The 18,114-nt window shown below is 55.3% G+C and overlaps 6 protein-coding genes across 6 annotated transcripts; 5 read left to right on the top strand and 1 right to left on the bottom strand.

Moving 5' to 3' along the window:
• Nucleotides 1-1,471: 1,471 nt before the first annotated feature.
• Nucleotides 1,472-3,295, top strand: B0I36DRAFT_358040 (ASST-domain-containing protein; the record flags this gene model as incomplete). The annotated part of the gene is made up of 3 exons (XM_046157895.1): nucleotides 1,472-2,230; nucleotides 2,316-2,990; nucleotides 3,092-3,295. The coding sequence occupies 3 exons, from the start codon at nucleotides 1,472-1,474 to the stop codon at nucleotides 3,293-3,295; spliced, it is 1,638 nt and encodes a 545-aa protein (XP_046018838.1).
• A 179-nt stretch (nucleotides 3,296-3,474) lies between these two features.
• Nucleotides 3,475-5,336, bottom strand: B0I36DRAFT_15291 (uncharacterized protein). Its single transcript, XM_046148544.1, has 3 exons — nucleotides 4,599-5,336; nucleotides 4,292-4,481; nucleotides 3,475-4,165 (listed from the first exon to the last, which is right to left on the bottom strand). Exons 1-3 carry the CDS (start codon nucleotides 5,094-5,096, stop codon nucleotides 3,873-3,875), a joined length of 981 nt encoding a protein of 326 aa, XP_046018839.1. The 5' UTR covers nucleotides 5,097-5,336; the 3' UTR covers nucleotides 3,475-3,872.
• Nucleotides 5,337-7,364: 2,028 nt separating this feature from the next.
• B0I36DRAFT_15309 (uncharacterized protein) lies at nucleotides 7,365-8,264 on the top strand. Its single transcript, XM_046148548.1, has 2 exons — nucleotides 7,365-8,098; nucleotides 8,180-8,264. The coding sequence occupies exon 1, from the start codon at nucleotides 7,456-7,458 to the stop codon at nucleotides 8,089-8,091; it is 636 nt and encodes a 211-aa protein (XP_046018840.1). The 5' UTR covers nucleotides 7,365-7,455; the 3' UTR covers nucleotides 8,092-8,098; nucleotides 8,180-8,264.
• Nucleotides 8,265-11,491: 3,227 nt separating this feature from the next.
• Nucleotides 11,492-13,461, top strand: B0I36DRAFT_391631 (Cupredoxin; the record flags this gene model as incomplete). The annotated part of the gene is made up of 4 exons (XM_046161419.1): nucleotides 11,492-11,628; nucleotides 11,733-11,962; nucleotides 12,035-12,150; nucleotides 12,226-13,461. The coding sequence occupies 4 exons, from the start codon at nucleotides 11,492-11,494 to the stop codon at nucleotides 13,459-13,461; spliced, it is 1,719 nt and encodes a 572-aa protein (XP_046018841.1).
• Nucleotides 13,462-13,896: 435 nt separating this feature from the next.
• B0I36DRAFT_15315 (uncharacterized protein) lies at nucleotides 13,897-14,755 on the top strand. Its single transcript, XM_046148551.1, has one exon. It carries the CDS (start codon nucleotides 13,944-13,946, stop codon nucleotides 14,478-14,480), a length of 537 nt encoding a protein of 178 aa, XP_046018842.1. The 5' UTR covers nucleotides 13,897-13,943; the 3' UTR covers nucleotides 14,481-14,755.
• A 588-nt stretch (nucleotides 14,756-15,343) lies between these two features.
• B0I36DRAFT_371284 (endothelin-converting enzyme) lies at nucleotides 15,344-18,051 on the top strand (the record flags this gene model as incomplete). Its single annotated transcript, XM_046160000.1, has 7 exons — nucleotides 15,344-15,530; nucleotides 15,605-15,697; nucleotides 15,752-15,942; nucleotides 16,001-16,318; nucleotides 16,382-16,615; nucleotides 16,665-16,946; nucleotides 17,002-18,051. 7 exons carry the CDS (start codon nucleotides 15,344-15,346, stop codon nucleotides 18,049-18,051), a joined length of 2,355 nt encoding a protein of 784 aa, XP_046018843.1.
• Nucleotides 18,052-18,114: the final 63 nt, after the last annotated feature.

Genomic DNA, 18,114 nt, shown 5'->3' on the forward strand with positions numbered 1-18,114 from the left:
TGTTGTCTGCCAACTTTGGACTGGCTTGGGAATAAGGGACGCTTGTACGTACGACCCCATCGATCGCAACACTCAGATCAAGTCGCATGGGAATGCATAAAAGAATGGCAGATATGAACAGGTCGAAACTGTCGGACGAGGCAGGGAAGCAGTTGATGCTTATCAGCAATTCAGGATCTGCACAAGACAATAGACACAGTTGGATCGCTAAGCGTACCTTGAGGTAGGGAGTATGATTGAGGGCCTTGCCGGCCCCGATTAGCGTAATTTGGTACGCTACGTGAGCGACGCTAGCACCGACAACCGAGAACCGCCATGCCCGCATGCGGCTTTAGCACAGTGGCGTGCCGCGCCTGGGGCCACTGTCAAGGGCTGTGCATACTCTGAACAACCTTAAAAACAGCCCTTGGGGTGTGCCGTGCCGCCCTGCCGGCCCTCTTGTCTCTGGTGACGCAACCTAACTCTATCACAAGCGCAGCTCCCATCCGCCCGAGTGAGGGATGGGACCTGGCCACGTTGGAAGCAGCAGCCTCTCTGACGACAGTCCCGTTCGATGGGTGCAAGGCCATCTGGGGGGCCCGGGGGGGCTGACGCGGCGCTCAGCAAGGAGGAGAGGAGCGCAGGTTGTGATGGACAGTGACCGGACGAGTCAAAGGCCGCAGCGCGGCGAGAGTGGCCCTCTGGAGTGGGCAGAGGCCCCTGGATCGGCATGACTATAGCGTGCCTTGGGGTATTATGCAGGCCCGAAGCGGCAGTTGTGACAGGCCGGGCCTGCACAAGCGCTGCTCTGAGGCCCGTCATCCGGTGCAGATCCGCATTGTGTTTGAAACATCGTGGGACCGGCGCACCACTCTATCTGCTTCACAGCCCTCTCGACTGCAGGCCAATCCCGTCGCCCACAGAGCATTTGCCGGGCGCACAGCACAGCACCGCGGCCCTGTCGCCACGAGGGCTCCGGCGCCGTTTGCTGCAGCCCGTGCCGAGCCAAGATCCAAATGCAGCAGCAGACCGGGTCCTCCCGTGGTCGTCGTACTGTACAACGACTTGCTTGGCGGCTCCATGCTTCTGTACCACATGCCCATCAGGTGAGATGAGGAGGACAAGGCGCTGCCATGGGAAAGCCACAAGCCTTGGTTTAACCCTTGCCCCCCTGGGCATCCTTATAACTTTGTGTCCCTTCCCGCAAAGAAGCAAGAGGACTCAAGTCCTGTCCTGGAACGTGGACTGCGCTGCGAGATACCCAGGGGCAGTTCTCGATCAGAGCTACGTAACCGAGACCTTGGAACCAGTTCACTCCTTCAGACTCTTACTACTTGGCGGATTTCCTCAAGCCACCTTCGCAAACCAAACGGAAGGCTTCAGGCTTTTAAGCTCCGTCAGATACACACCTCGGCCGTCTTGGGACCACGCGATGCTTCTCTCTTAACGTCATTCTACATTCTTTGGGCAATCTTTACCTGCTGTGCAAAACATGCGACTATCACCTTCGCCGCTACAGCCTTGTTGGCATTTGTCTCTCGCATTACTGATCACCATTAGCGTCCCGGGAGTCCATGCAGATGCGCCGATATTGTACGATTACCCTGGCTACAATGCCGCGCAGTACGGCCAAGCACCCAGCCAGACCTTCAAATCCTCAGACATCATCGCGCCACGCCTCCAAGTCAACACATGGGAGCGCGAGCTCGTCGACACATCCCCATACATCTTTCTCGGCCTGTGGAGCCCGCTAGGGGGCAACGCCGGCCCGTATATATACTCGGCCCAAGACCTCAGCCTGGTATACGCCGAGCAGCGGTGGCCGAGCGCGCACAACACCCAGATCCAGAAGTACAAGGGAGAGGACTTTGTCGTGTTTTACCAGGGAGAGCAGCGGGACGGCCACTCATCCGGGACATGCCTGTTTTACGACTCGGCATACCAGGTGCGCCACACCGTCGAGGCTGTCGACTTTCCCGCCAGTAGTGTCGACATGCACGAGTGCCAGGTCACGGATAGCGGCACGGTGCTGATCTCGATATACGAGACGCTGGAGTGGGATACATCGCCCGCGGGTGGCATGACGATCGAGCAAGGTGGCAAGCTGCTGGACAGCTTGTTCCAGGAGGTTGATATCGAGACAGGAGAGCTGGTGTTCCAGTGGCGTGCATCAGACTGGTACCCCCTGACGGACTCGTTCTTCACGTGGGATTTCAACAAGACGGAGGGTTGGGATTTTTCCATCTCAACAGTGTTGAGAAGGTAGTTTATCTCGTCCCCCTCAGCGCAGCCCGTCCGGTACTTTCCTGAAGCTTCGGCCCTAACCCTTTATACAGACAACCGACGGCCACTACCTTGTCTCGGCCCGCCACACCCATACGGTGTCTTATGTCAACGGCACCTCTGGGGAGCCCATCTGGACGCTCGGCGGCAAGCGCAACAGCTTTCAGGATCTCTCGGACGGGCAGGCCACAAACTTTGCCTGGAACCACCACGCGCGCTTCCGCGGCGACCCCCTCGAGGGCACACAGCAGCTGACCCTTTTCGACAACCACAACCTCGACACGGCCGTCGAAGGGCCTGGGTGCAACAACAACGCGAACGGCACGGCGACCACGACGTCCTGCTCGCGTGGCAAACATCTCGAGCTGGACTACGAGCGCATGACGGCAAGGCTCGTCCGGGACTATCTGCACCCGGCAAACCTCGTTTCCGGCGCCATGGGGGGATACTCGGTCGTGCCCAACGGCAACGTGCTCATCGGGTGGGGGCTGAACCCGACCTTTACCGAGCACACCCCCGATGGCAAGTGCGTGCTGGACGTGCAGTACAACATCTGGGATCCCCAAGGCGAAGGGAGGGGCCACTACCGCGCGTTCAAGTCAGACTGGGTCGGGCGGCCGACGTGGCCACCGAGCCTGGCGTGGGAGGGTGCCGGGCCTGAGTCGTCGTCGTCGTCGAGGGTGTTCTTGAGCTGGAACGGGGCGACCGAGGTTGCTTCGTGGCAGATTGTAAGTTCATGCTGGTTTCCCCTCTTCCTTCTCACAGCTTCTTTCTTGGGTCGAGCCTACGTGGTGCTTATCGTGTTATTGGACTGACTTTTGGAGAACAGATTGCGGGCAATTCCACCAGCACCCTCGATATCCCATCCAAGCGCTTCCCGCGCGCGGGCTTCGAGACGACCGTCACCATCAGCGCGGGCGTGAGGTACGGCCAGGCCGTGGCACTGGACAAGGAAGGCGCCGCCCTGGGCTGGACGTCTGTCATCGACCTCGAAACCGGAGAGGTTGTGCCGGAGCCGCAAGTCCAGCTTTGAGGGATCCGTGCGACGAGACGTCTCGAGCTAGAACCACCACAAAGTGTCATCTCGCACGAATCTGGATGATTATGATTCCCCAAGACGGACGGAGGGGGGGTGGGGGAGTTTTCGTGTACATATTTTTTTTCCTTTTGTATATACGGGCCTTTGGAGGGCAGTGAGATAGATACCCACCCTTCTGCGCAAAGCCGGTCCTGGTTGCGCGGGTGTGATAGAAATTAAGACCGAGTCACCTTTTGCACCGTGTTGCCGGTCTTCTACCGTATGCTCGCCGGTAAGGACAGGATGGATTCTGGGTAAGTTCCTGACTTACATACTCGAGACACACAACACACAAAACACAAAGACGCGCGCAGCATATACAAAAAAGGTCTGCCGACGAAACCACGAAAGAAGCGCTCCCGCATGCCATGTACCATTGAGCCAATGAATGGCCAACGCTCATCTTCCTGGCCTCCTCCAGTCCCTCCTAGCTTCACATGCCTTCTAGGAAACCCCCTCTCCAGATCATAATGGCAGCCTCGCTGAGTCTCGCAAACCATCAAAACGATGCCTTTTTTTTTTTTTTCTCTTTTTACCACCAGCGACGGCGCGCCACAGCCCCGCCGCCACGGACGGCGACGGGAGGCGTGGCAGTAGCCGGCGGCGGCGGAGCAGCAGCAGCTGGTGGTGCCGCCGCCGGTGCCGCCGCGTCGGGGACGAAGATGGCAAACTCGCCGTCGAGGTTGGTGACCTTGAGCACTAGCTCGTTCTCGTCCGCCTCGAACTCCTTCTCGCCCACGGCGTCGCCAATCTCAAAGACCCCGAGGGCGTCGTTGAACTTGCCGGTCGCCGTGGTGGTAAGGTCCAGGCCTGCGAGGGCGGGGTCTATTTTCGTGTTGTAAAAAGAGTCCAGACGTCAGTTTTCTATTCTACAGAGAATAGTTGGGGGGTATAAGGGGAGGGGGGGGCGTCTGTTGGTCTGGAAGTGTGATAAAAGGGGAAAGAACTTACTGGTCACGTCAAACTGAAAGTCAATTTTGCCGAGTGTGAGATTGCCACCGCCACCCTGGACCACGACGAGGAACGAGCTCGGGTTCAGCAGCTTGAAGCCCGCTGGAGGCGGCCCGGGGGCCTTGTTCTCGAGGACCGCGAGCTTGCGGGCCGTCTTAGCGGAGAACTCGACTTCAAACTGGCCGACGGTCTATAAGGAGGGAAAACCGAAGATGGGTTCCATTAGTCTATGTGTCCTCGTGTGTGGATCCGGGTCAGGAAGTTGCCATGGGGCACCGTATTTTTCCTGGGGAGTTGTGAGACTTACCGCTGGGAAGAGTGTGTCTTGCTTGAGATCACCACCCTGGAGATCGATGAGCGTGCCAAACGCACCTTTGTTCTCCGCTTCCTCGCCGGCAGCGCCCTCACCAGCACCAGCACCGGCGCCAGCTCCAGCTCCAGCGCCATTGCCAGCACCATTGCCAGGTGCGGTGCCATTGCCAGGTGCGGCGCCAGCATTGCCATTGCCTCTACCTTTCCCCTTGCCGGCATTGCCATTGTCACTGTCGCTGCCGCTGTCGTCCGAGTCGTCGAGGACCTTGACTGCCCGCCTCGCCCGCCGCCGAGTTGCGGCCTGGATGCGGCGAGCACGCAGGGCCGCCTTGGCCTCTGCGTCCATGCCCGCCATTGAGCTACGCGGCAAGGCAATGCCCGAGTGCCGAGAACTCAGTGAACCGGAGGCAACATCCTGGGGCGCTGCCGAGGGGAGGGCAGCAACAAAAGGGGCGATGCTGAGAGCCGCGGCGAGGGTGGAGGAGACACGCATGATTTCGACTTGGGTTTTTTTTCTTGAAGATCGGGGAACCGATATAAGTAAGGACGAAAGGATTGTTAAGAAGGATGGGCAGGCACGCTCTGTGCCGTTGTGAAAAGCGGAAATCTCAAGATGATAATGGCAGCTGGAGTGCGAACGAAGAGAAAGAAAGGGGCCAGCCCAGGAACGAAGAGACGAATGAAAGATGATATTCCTTGTCGTGCTGGGAAGATGGGAATATGGTGAGAATAGTACGGAAGAGCAGGTCTGCTGATGAGAGTTTTATATAACTTCAACCTGCGAACGGTTCCTGGAAGTACCTGTTTCTTCATGATACTAAATGCGTGACTGTTCATGGTCTTGTTTCGCGAGCGATGACTTGAGACTCGGCGCCGACCTTGTACTCGCCTGTGGGACACATTCCATGAATCGAGAGCATCCATACAGGCCTACAAGCTCATCACAGGAGCCGAAGTCTTGGCTGGGCCCGATTTGCGCAGTTCTTGGCAGCAGTTTCATAGAAATGCCGGGGGTTTCCCATGGCATCAGTTTGTTCAGCGGCCGGAGACTTGGGTATGGATCAAGCTATTCCCGTCTCACCTGAAGACGACAGTATCCACGGCCGAGGATGGGTCGACTCTATTCTTGGCATGGGAGCCATCCTGGGGATTGGGCGATCTCCATCCCCTCCACAGGTGTCTTTGGGCCGAACCCTTGGCCATGGCACGCTCGCGCATGACGGCAGTGGTTGTAGTCTGGCAGGTTTGTGTCGCGTGCTCACATGCCTGTTTCGTATGTCACTGATCCAAGTCGTGCCAAGCAGCACTTGGGGTCTAGGACGGCCAGGGCCCTTGTCAACACTCCTTCTTGGCGTCACTACTGTATGCTGCCAACGCCAAGACGCTCCGTTGGAGCCATTCCCGTACGAGAGAAGCCACATGGCCCAGATCCGACGGGCGCCGACATGTAGTACTTGGCATTGGACAAGCCTTCTTGGTACTTGGTAGAAAAGCTTGGTCGATACTGGATCTGTGAACTTGCGTCATCAGCGCCGACAGCCACCAATCAAAGTTCAGATGCAAGGGACTTGGCCTTTTTCAACTTAGACAACGAGCAGTGCTCTTTGGACAAAGATCTCCCACTGGCAAAGATGATGACCTGCACGCAGGTCCCAAGTGCAAGTGTCTAGATGAAGTCAGTGATGTCCACACACAACGCTCCAGCGGCAAGGCGGCACCTCTGTCGTCTGCGTCCACGGCAGGGTCCCGCTGCGTGTTTCAGCAAGAGGCCGCCCTACGCCGGCCCACAAGGCGGAAATAGGCCGGCAACAGTTGATGCTATTTCGAGCTCCACAACTCATTGTCAACGTCAACAATGACTGCGATACCGGCACTTCTCTGTTGTTGGCATTCATTTTATGCAATGCGTAGGGAACACTGAGGCAGCACGTTTTTATTCGAGACAGGTGCATGATTGAACAGGTGCGACCAGAACTGTCCTGAACGAAAGTGGCCACCTTAGAACAGCCCAAAGACTTGTTACTACCTACTGGCCCAGAGCTCTTGACGTCAATTAAAATAATCTCATCTGGCGTACCTGAAGTAGACAAGACTACAGAGCCGAAACGCTCTGAAATGATGATAACAAATCAACTCCCACCGGACCGACGATGATCTGCACCACAAGATTCTCATTCCCCACAACCGCAGTCGACCCCTGCATTCGGCAGCGCCTGAGGTGGGATGAAACCTGCCATAATGACAGACAGCTTCGGATTCCCTGAGTGAGGCTCTCCGCTGATGACAGGCCACCACCACCCCTGGCGCCTCTTCCGAACCGCACTTCCGAAGGTGCGCGCACGACCACTTGCCCCATCGAGCACATGACAACCCTTGTCCACCAACAGCAATTGAAACGACCTGCAACCTGGCGAGCATGTGTTGAAACAAGTTGACGAGGGGCACGCTTGCCGAGTTATCCGGACGCCGCTCACAGCATCAATACTGCCAGCTTCTGTTGTTTGTCCCGCTGTCTTCGATAGCTTTCACTGCGCCGGCGCCCAGTTGTTCGACTATCCAAAGGCAGGACAAGGATAGCGTATGGAAGCTCATTTGTCGTCTTTGGGGGTTGCGGCTGCGGGGATCAAGGCGGGGGATTTGGCGTCTCAGCGCGGCCGCGGCGGGTCCCATGGATACACGCTATTTATGGTCATCTATAACGTACCTTTACCATATTATCTCACCATTCAGAATACGCTACGTTCATCAAGCTGAACAAGCCCAGCAGTGGCAAAGTCGTGTGTTGGAGTTTGCGGGGCAGTGGTATCTTTTCACACTACGAGAAACAAGTTGAAATTGTGCTGAATGAATAGATGGAGGTACATGCTGCATGCTGGACACAATCACGGCCCCGCTGCGAACATCGCGAGGCAGACAAAGGGTGGCCGTCCTACGCACCTCATTGCACCCAGGTATCATTTGCAGCAGCGCTGCCTCATACGATGGCCGGGGAGTATGCTATAGATGTCGCGGCCTTACCTGACATTATTCAGCCTGCGATGGACTTCCTCGACACCTCCTTCTTCCAGACGGGCGACTCGTCACATGTGCCGCCACAGCTACCCTCCCCGGCGTCCATCATCAGCCGTTATGGATACAAGGGCTGCTGTGTCATTTTGATCAAGGATGGGCCTCACTACATGCGCATGGCAATGAAATTTGGCGTAGAGCAGGAGAAAATCAGGCTCGAGGAGGTCCAGACAATGCGGGCTATGAGGCAGCTTCTCCTTTCTCAAGGGCAGGACCAAATCGCAATTCCAGAAGTCTTTGGGTGGAGGCGGCATGAAATGTGGCACCGCCCTCATATTTTCATCTCCATGAGCCTGATTGAAGGCGAGACCCTTCGGAATATATGGTCGTCCCTCACTAGTAAGGACAAGACGGCCATACAACTCAATCTACGGAACTTCGTCTCAACGCTCCGACGTATCGCTCAAGAGAACCCTTAGCAGATCGGCAAGTGCTCAAATACAATCGGTGACAATAATCTACAAAGCAGTTCATGAGCATTTCCTAACAAGTTCTCGATTATTATAGCATCAATTAGTGGAGGTGCAGTCCAGGACAGCTTCTTCCAGCCAGAGCACGCGCGAGGGCCATTCTCGACCACCAAAGCATTCAACGACTGGGTTTTCGCAGCAGCCACGCGCCACCCGCCTGATAAGCCGGACGATCCTATCCAGTTTCTGGAACATGATCACGCACTGCGCGACATGCTTCCAGACGATGGGAAAGTCTACTTTTGTCATGGGGATCTGATTCCCCTCAACAGTATGGTGGCTGGAAGTCCCGGCTGCTACCGGGTTTGCGCCATTGTAGACTGGGAGCAAGCCGGATGGTACCCCGAATACTGGGAGTACTGCAAAATGCACTTTGGAGGCGGATCGGATGATGAGTGGTCTGACGAAAACTGGCCGGCCAAGATTGTCGAGCCTGATGAGGAGGCTAACTGGGCTTTCTCGTACTACTACCAGTGGAAGACTGGCGGTTTGTAGCGGCTTCAGCCCGTTTATCGAGTTACCAGATAGATGGTCATGCGAACATGCACGACGCACTGAGCCGCTAAAATTGGGCGCGTGAAGACCGCATGCATAAAGTAAGCGTAAAGTAAGTACGCTTATGTGACGCGATTAAGGTCGCTACTTTATTGTAAGCATGTTTTTTACCTTATGCTAACAAGGTAAGTGCTGTTCTGCAGTGCCTGTAGGCACAACTCTGTCGGCCAGAACAAACGAGGCTGCCGCAACCTAGTGTCGTACGACGAAGTACTTTGGCTTGTAAACTAGCATGTGTATCGTCACTGGCCCAGCTTCCAGGCCAGGCCTACAGACACGGATGGCAGCGCGGCCGATTGGCCACTGAAACTAGCAGACAAAAGAGCGGCCCGTGAACCGAATAACAGCAACTCGCGGTACTCGAGAGAAGCATGAGCACCCCATTTGCGGTGTAAAGTTACTTAGGGTTCGGTTCTATCAATTATTCCACGTGTTTCCAGGTGTGTCGGGACTATCTCGACGACTGCGAGTACCACAACTCCGTCCCGGTGCCCTGGTTTCGAGGGAGTGATGCCACGTCTTGGCGAAGGACCGAGCAGGCTTCCTCGTCAGAATTCAAGCAACGTCCGATGGCGTACCCTTGTCGGCTTTAGCGAGAATGGCGTGCGCTAACGGCACGATCAGCCTCTCGGCAGGTCGGCTCGCTCCATGGAGTTGCCAGAATGGGGTCCCTTGAACCCTGGTCTGGCCACATGGGGATGTGGTTTAAGGTTTGTGACCCAATTTACCCCCAACGTCGAAGAGCTTAACGCCCCTAAGGCCTGCAACCCGCCGTATCGTCGTGAACCTTGTAGTCCTGGGCGTCAAATAGTCCGTCGAGGGCCGGCTCTGAGGCTGGGATCCTGCGATGTTGCGGACGCACCCCTCGTTGGCTCAAGCTTCCGATCTACAAGACCGAGGGGACAGTGGCGCGCGGGCCGCTCTCTTACCAATCAATATCTTCCAAAATACAAACACCCGAAATCGAACTGGTTCTCTAGTTCCAAATTCTGAGGTCTCGGTCACTGTGTTACAAATATCACTTCAGCCAGCTGACATACCTAGAGGGTTGTTCATGCGCGGGGAATCACGGCGGGTGCATCTAGTTCCACGCGACTACTGCGTATCTTACCCAGTTGGATGATCTGTTTCTTGTCTTTGTCTGAATTGGCATCTTTAAAGGCCGAGTAGAAGGCCGCTTTGCTGATGGGTGAGAGTAAATCTAGACTGGCAGTCCTCAGGGGCAGAGTTTAAGGGCAACGCTCCAATCTTGACTCCCGGCTGCAGGGCAGGCTCATGAATGTTGCATCATCAATACCACATTTGCATTACCGCCATAGGCTGTGACATTGATCACCTCGGAAACGCGAGATGAGGACCGAGGTGGCTAGCTTGCAAGCTCAACGGCGGCGGCGCTCATCTAACGCACCCGGAAGCATCTTTTCCCTCGCCCGATTGCCTCGTGTTCTAGATGAGTTTTTGACGCGGTTGCAGGGGAGCTGACCACAGGCGGCTTGCCTTGGCCGAAACCCTGCATTGCCCAGCCCAGCCGGTTCCATTGTCATGGCTGCCAAAAAGCTTGAAAGGACCTCCGCACCGGTCTCGCTGAGGCCCACGACACGTGCGTCGAAAGTACCAATTGGAGCATCAACATCCGACACCTGACGGTGACCACTGACAGCAACCAGCCTACAGCCTACAGCCCTTCGTCCGCCACCGTGCAGCCGGAGCTGATCGCTAGCAGCCTATGGATTCCGGAGTTAAGAGCACTGACAATCATCTCCGTGGCGAGGGCTGCCTGTCAGTCGTTGTAGCAAGCGGCACTTCTGCCTCGCCACCGAAGGTGGTTCTTGCTGCCGGCTATATTGTCTCTCAGCATAGTTGGCAAATTTGAATACAGTGATCTCGTCTGCGAGATACGGAAAGGGGCTAGTTGATCCTGCCGTTGCGCCCTGAGCGAGGTAGTTGGGGCGGGTCCAGAAGGGCGGGAAGTCGAACATCTCGAATAGCCGATTTTCTCCAAGTTCCACCGCGATGGTTGCAACTTCATTGTTAACCTCTCATTGGCTCGGAACAGTTGCCCAATAGGGAATTTGTCAGATCAGTGGCTGAGAGCTAAGCTTTCAACGACTTGGCCTTCAGAAGCCGGCTTACAACGATGTCTCCATCGGGCAATCGTCTTCACAAGCCTTGCTCTTTGGAGCGAGCTGAACAAATCCGAATAATTGTATCGAGGTCCACTGCTTATGGTGATAGAGTGCGACCTGGTTAGGCAAATAAATTCATGCTTGTCAGACAGAGACATACTGACAACCTGGTCATTGTCGATTTCGTGGATATCTGAGTTTTCTATGTGATCCCACGCTCGGCATCTCTCATAAATTCCCACACTGTTCTCTGAGATAGAAGCTCGGGCGGCAAGCTGACCCCTCTCATCTTCTGGTAGCTGATGAAAAGACGGCTTCTAAGTTTTGTTGCGCTTGGTGGCTCAGCGGCCAGATTCTGCAACCTCGACGCCCACGTCCAGCGGAATGTTAGCCAACCACACCCCAAGTGTGCCACCAAAGCTTGATCGACCTGCGGTATTTGGTGTCGGCATTGTGGAAAAGTTGGATGGCTCTCTAATCCGGCCATAACAATCTTCCCGGTCGTTGAGACGTATGCCTCGTTTACTTCGTGTGACATTGGAGTATAAGAAAGCAGACGGTCCACCAACCTTGGCTACCTGTGTTAAAGGCTTTCCTGCAATCCATATTGCCGAGTGCCACCACAGTGATACTTGAGGCTCCTTCTTATCATTTTCAAACCCTGAGCCATGTATTACAATACCACCCTCGTTGCCTTGCTGCTGTGTCTAACCAGCATAGCCGAAGCGAGGGATTGGCTCAGCCCTGCGTATACCTGGCTTTACCAGTTCCCCCTCCCGATTCCCCCAATCAAGCAGCCAAAATGGTCAGTCTTTCCTGCATACTACGGCGTTGATATTACCACTGTGCTATCATGTTTGTCCACGCTCCCCAGTATCAAAGAGTCTGACCGCCACATATCGGCCACAGGACTACCACACATCCTGTCACAGGGGGCACAATCGAGTATCATGAAATCACTATTCTCCCACTGACTCAACAGGTCTACCCGGGCAAGTCGCCCGCTAAACTTGTTGGGTATGACGGCTACTCCCCAGGTCCTACCTTCAAGATGAACAAGGGTACCGAGGCCGTCGTTCGTTTCATCAACAACTCTACTACAGCAAGCTCTATCCATCTTCACGGGTCTTACTCGGTATGTATAAACGCTACCCTACTACCGCATCTCCTATGATATGGACGTTGCTAACATGCTGATGTTAACAAGTGAGCTCCATGGGACGGTTGGGCCGAAGACCTGACAGGCCCGGGCCGGTACAAGGACTATTACTACCCAAACCACCAGGCGGCCCGCACGCTATGGTATCATGATCACGCCGTCGACCATGTAGGTCACCCCAGTCAATCACCAACCAAGGCGGGAGTGAGAATGTGTTGCTAGGAATATGCTGACGGAGCATAGACGGCCGAGAATGCGTATTTCGGCCAGGCCGGTGTATATGTGCTCCACGACCCTGACGAGCTCGGTCTGGGACTCCCGTCTGGCGATTACGATGTTCCCCTCGTCCTCTCCGCCAAGCAGTATAATTCTGATGGCACGCTCTTCAGCCCTGCCAGCGAGACGACCAGCCTGTACGGCGATGTGATTCACGTCAATGGCCAGCCGTGGCCGTACTTCAAGGTCGAACCTCGCCAGTACCGCTTCCGGTTCCTCGACGCGTCCATATCGCGGTCCTTCTTCCTGTACTTTGAGAGGGACGAGAAGCCTGGCGAGAAGCTCGAGTTCCACGTGATTGGCTCGGACGCCGGGCTTCTCGGCAGCCCGCAGAAGACCAAGGACCTCTACATCTCGATGGCTGAGCGCTACGAGGTTGTGGTGGACTTCTCCCGCTGGAAAGGCGAGAACGTCACCTTGCGTAACACCAGAGGGTTCGCCGCAGACGAGGACTTCCTGCACACCGACAAGGTCATGAAGTTTATTGTCGGCGACAAGCCGTCCGGCTCCGGCGACACCAGCAGCTCCCTTCCGAGCCGTCTCCGCACCATCCCGTACCCTCCTGACAAGTCGGGCATTGACCACTCCTTCAAGTTCGAGCGGACCAACGGGAAGTGGAAGATCAACGGTGTCTCGTTCTCTGACATTAAGAATCGCGTCCTGGCCAAGCCGCAGCGGGGCCGAGTCGAGGTCTGGGAGCTGATAAACGGGGGCGGAGGCTGGTCGCACCCGATTCACATCCACCTTATCGACTTCAAGGTCGTCAAGCGGGTCAACGGCCGTGGCGTGGTCCAGCCTTATGAAGCGGCCGGACTCAAGGACGTCGTGTGGCTCGGACCGAACGAACAGGTGACCGTGGAAGCCTATTATGCCCCCTGGGACGGGGTGTACATGTTCCACTGCCACAACCTGATCCACGAGGACCACGAGATGATGGCCGCATTCAACGTCTCGTACCTGGCCCTTGCTGGATACGACGAGACGCATTATATCGACCCCATGGAGGACCGCTGGCGATCCAGGACACAGAATGTCACTGAGATGCAGGAGCCTTTCATCCGCGCGAAAATCAGGGACATGGCTGCCGAACAGCCTTACAACCACGTCGACGACATAGAGACCGCCCTCATAGGGTACTGGGCGACAGCGTCCACTTCACTGAACGCCCCGGCTGCGACTGGCTCGAGCGGTGGTCCTGGCTAGAGGGATCGTGGTTTGGGATCAGCATTGACGACCAATCATACTGGAATCACACTGATCACGGAGACGGCATGATTACATTACACACTGTCAGAGGGCCGAAATGGCCCGAGGCCGACTACATAATCTCTTTTACACGAGACGTCAACGTCAGCGGGTGCCCAAATATTCCACGCCCCAAGCATGCCTGACAGGAGGAAGACATGCAAGTAGCTGCTCTGAGGTGGGACATATCTCAAGGGTGCAAGTTGAGAGCAATAGAAAGCGGCCTGCCCAGTGTGGTTTGTCGTTCATTACACAGTGATATAGCAGTTTCATTTCGCGACCATGACTATCACACAATGGATGTATCTCATGAAAAGAAGTTGTGACTGGCATTCGCCGATAAAGCTGTGGTACTTAATGTTGATGGCATGTAACATATTTATTGATAGCATGGTGAAGAACCACGTTTATTCGATGTTTATCACAAAGCGTGCATCGGGATGCTCACCCTCCACGAGAACACCACTACAGATCTCCTCTGCTGTGGCTCCGCCCGTTTCGGGCAGAACCGAAAGAATGTTGTGATACTTGCAGTCCTCTTTGACGACGCGCGCTTCTGGGCAGGACTTGTCCCGAAATTTGAACGATCCAATGCGGCGGAATGTCCCTGGCCTGTTGTCAAGCGGCTCCAGTATGATACCTCTCAACTCGAGTTCGTCGTACCACATGTCATTAAAATAATCTTTGTCATCATCATCAAAGTCGTGGACTCCTTCGCGCAGATATCTTCTCCCTATATGCCCGCGAAAAACCGGCAACAAGAATGCACTCGAAAGTCGTGCCTCGATTCTTCGAAATGCCCCGAGAAGTCCCTGAAGATTCAGCCTGTAGAAGATGAATGTGCAGAACCTGCAGCCTTCGAGGGTCGCTGCCTCGACCTCTTGCGTTTCCAGGACCCGCGCAACTCGATGAGCCCGCAACAGATCTCTGGGCAGGCTCGGCCAATGTTCAAGAGGATGCCTGCACTGACGGCATAAACCTGGCTCGACACATGCCGTTGCCCGGAGACTCTGGACATGTGAATTGACTAGATTGTCATCGAGGTGGTCGGACTTGACGGCCCGGACGACGGCCGAGTCTATGCTAGTGGCATCGTCGTCCTCTGCAATATATGCCTGATATCACGCCTCGAGACTAGAGGGCTTCATCTTGACATGGCCCACTTGCTCGGACGAACCCGTAGCTGTGTGTCGGTCAGTGGCACGGATCCCCTGCGCAAACCTTGAAGGGATGACCAGATGCAGTCATCTTGTCCCAAAACCATGCTGAAGGTATTATGACTGTCGGACAAGTGGGATCTTAGCACTGTGACGGCAACGCGTACTCACTGTGTACGGCAGGTCCAGCACGCCCGGACTGACACCCCAGCTTCCCCGCATTGGGATGCGATGCCTGCCTGGCCCCGAGTGGAGCTGCGTGCTTGTCGGGGGCCGGGACAATGGGGCGCGTGCCTGCAGCCCACACGTCACAAGCTCCGAGCTAGTCGAGCACCCAAGCGTTTGACGCATCAAGCTCAGCTCCTGCTCCCCAAGCAACCAAGCTCGCCCGAGCTTCCTCCCAGCACTTGCTCACCCTCTCTTTCTCCCTCCTCAACTCATCCGGCTGGTAGGGGACAGCTTCGGTCTCGTCTCCCATCATAGCAATTCGAATCGCTCGCCGCTTAACCTCACAGTTGTGCCCTTAAACTCCACGTCCCACTACCCACAAGCCCAGCTGGTCTGGCACAGCTCCCCAGTTCAACGCGTCATCCCTGCCCGAGGACCGGCGCTGAAGCCTTGGGCCACACAGGCACCACAATCGATCATCGTACACGACCAGCACGTACCTGGGCCTCATCACCATGTCGGGCAACAACGAGCGGACCCCGCTGCTTCCCAATGAGGCCCCCGAGGCCGGCAACCAGAGCAATGTCGACGACGCGCTCTTGGACGAGCAGGTCAGACAGGCAAGGCGTCGTCGCTGGGTCTCCATCTGTGTCAGCGTGTTGATCATTGTGGCCTTCATCGCCATCCTGATCCTCGCTGGAGGTATGCTAATATCTTCCACCTGGGTATTGCATATACCATCATGAGCCTATACTCATCCTTCGTCCTCTCGTTAGTCTTGGACCGCGGCAAGAAGGGCGGAAATGCAGACGCCGCAGTCCCTCTTTGCACCACCGCCGCTTGCATCCACGCAGCATCCGAGCTACTCTGTAAGTCCAAATAACTCGCTGAAGCCCGTTCGTGCAAGGCTCATCCTGTGTCAGACAACCTCTCTCCCGATTACAAGAATATTGATGCTTGCACCAACTTCGACTCTCTGGTCTGCGACGGATTCAACGCTCGCCATGATATCCCCCAGGACCGAAGCTCCTTTTCCACCGCCTCCCAGATGTCTGATATTGGCCAGACGATCCTCCGCCACATTCTGGAGTCACCCTATCCAGGTCAATCAAAGGTAAAACCACAATCTGGGCAAATTCTGTACTGCAAGAAAACACGCTGACAACAGCTAGCACTCCGCCTTCTCCCCGATGAACCTCGCGCACACGACTGCAAACACGGACGAAGAGAACTTCCGAAAGATGCAAACATCCTTTAGCGCATGTATCAATGAGACTGCGATCGAGAATGTCGGAACCGAGCCTCTTATGGAGCTCATCAAGTCGGTAGCATTACACCTCGAGCTTGTCGATGATGTGGCAGAGGGAGAGCTTGGCCAGCCCATGACAGAAGGCGAGCTTGGGTCTCTTCATCAGACGATCGAGTTCCTGCAGAAAATTGGGGTCGGCTCCTTTGAGCAGCTCTTCATTGGTGCAGATGACAAGGACCCTGTGAGTGCTGTGCGCGATTGTCTGCTTGTCTGGAATCGGAGTCCGCTAACATGTGGTTGATAGGAATTGCTGATTGTTCAAGCATTCCCAGATGGCATCACCCTCCCATCCCCAGAGTACTACAAGGACAAGAACACTTTGGCATCATACCAGAAACTTCTGGAAGAAGTCTTCAGCACTCTACTCCCTCATGAGACTTGGAAGAAGTCTGCATCAGTACTGGCCAAGGCTGTCGTAGAGTTAGAAGTCAAGATTGCTGAAATCACCCCACCTCCGGAAGATCTCCAGGACGTCACAGTACGTATGCCTTGCGAGAAATGATGAGGCTTTTGCTAACAGCGTCTAGAAATACTACAACATCGAAAAGATTGACAAGGTTGGGGAGCTTGGACCTGCGCTGCGGCTTGACAAGGTTGTCAGAGCACTTGCTCCCAAGGACTACAAAGACAGCTCAATGCTGCTGGCCTTCCCAGAGTTTCTGACCAAGACATCCAACTTGATCGCCGACACGCCCAAGAGAGTACTGCAAAGCTACCTCATCTGGAAAGTGATATACAGCTATGCTAGCGCCATCGAGGCACCAGAGGTCAAGCCCATCTCCCGGTTCAATAATGTGCTTAGCGGCAGAGTGAGTAAAATGAGCAGTCACGCTGGACGATTCCATTGCTCACTATTGATGACAGGACCCTGAGACCAAGACGGAAAGGTGGAAGACCTGCCTGCGCCACGTCGACGGAACAATCGGCTGGATCCTCAGTAGATTCTACATCGAGGCAGCATTCTCTGAGGAAGCCAAGAAATTTGGCGATGAAATCATCACCGATATCAAGCACCAGTTCATCTCGAAGCTGAATGGCCTGAGCTGGATGGATGACTCCGTCAAGGAGCTTGCTGTCAACAAGGTCAAGAACATCGATCAGAAGATTGGGTATCCGACTAAGTCACCCAACATCATGGAGCCACCCGCCTTGGCAGACTACTACAAAGATCTTCCCATCTCAGACTCTTTCTTCAAGAACACCCTGAGCAGCGCCAAATGGAGTTCTGACAAGAGCTGGTCGTCGCTGGGCAAACCTGTCGACCACAACGAATGGGGCATGCAGGCTGACATTATTAATGCTTACTACAATCCAGTTGGCAACGAGATTGTCTTCCCCGCGGGCATCATGCAGTTCCCCGTGTTTGATGTCGAGCTTCCCAGCTACCTATCGTATGGTGCCTTCGCTTCTGTTGCGGGACACGAGCTGTCACACGCTTTTGATAGCTCCGGCAGACACTACGACGAGCATGGCAACTTCACAGACTGGTGGACCGAGCGTACTGTCAAGGAATTCACAAAGCGCGCAGACTGTTTCGTTGCTCAATATGGCAATTTCACCGTGGAGGGCAACGACGGGAAGCCGCTCCATGTGAATGGCAAGTTGACACTCGGCGAGAACATTGCCGATGCCGGCGGTGTGGCTGCTGCCTTCGCTGCGTGGAAGCAGCGACAAGACACCCAGCCCGACAAGAATCTCCCGGGGCTGGAGTTCTTCTCGCAAGACCAGCTCTTCTTCATCTTCTATGCCAACTTCTGGTGTGGCAAGATCCGGAAGGAGCAGGCCATCAATTACATCTACACGGATCCCCACTCGCCGGCTTGGGCCCGCATTTTGGGCACGACGGCCAATTCGCGCGAGTTCAGAGAGAGCTTCAACTGTCCCGTCAAGGAGCCGACTTGCGAGTTGTGGTAGAGATGGAATTTATTGTGCCTTGACAAATTGTACGGCACGGGTTTTGGATGCTGTGAGCTGGAA

Source organism: Microdochium trichocladiopsis, assembly GCF_020744255.1.
Source record: "Microdochium trichocladiopsis strain MPI-CAGE-CH-0230 chromosome Unknown B0I36scaffold_1, whole genome shotgun sequence".
NCBI classification, from domain to species: domain Eukaryota; kingdom Fungi; phylum Ascomycota; class Sordariomycetes; order Xylariales; family Microdochiaceae; genus Microdochium; species Microdochium trichocladiopsis.

What these genes read in the sequence shown, in the direction of transcription:
- B0I36DRAFT_15315 (XM_046148551.1), top strand. Translation starts at nt 13,944, where the DNA reads ATGCTCACCCTCCACGAGAACACCACTACAGATCTCCTCTGCTGTGGC.
- B0I36DRAFT_15309 (XM_046148548.1), top strand. Translation starts at nt 7,456, where the DNA reads ATGGAGGTACATGCTGCATGCTGGACACAATCACGGCCCCGCTGCGAA.
- B0I36DRAFT_15291 (XM_046148544.1), bottom strand. Translation starts at nt 5,096, where the DNA reads ATGCGTGTCTCCTCCACCCTCGCCGCGGCTCTCAGCATCGCCCCTTTT. An exon ending in AAGACACACTCTTCCCAGCG is followed by an intron (nt 4,482 to 4,598) that starts GTAAGTCTCACA and finishes CCCTCCTTATAG; the next exon opens with ACCGTCGGCCAGTTTGAAGT. An exon ending in CTTTCAGTTTGACGTGACCA is followed by an intron (nt 4,166 to 4,291) that starts GTAAGTTCTTTC and finishes ACACGAAAATAG; the next exon opens with ACCCCGCCCTCGCAGGCCTG.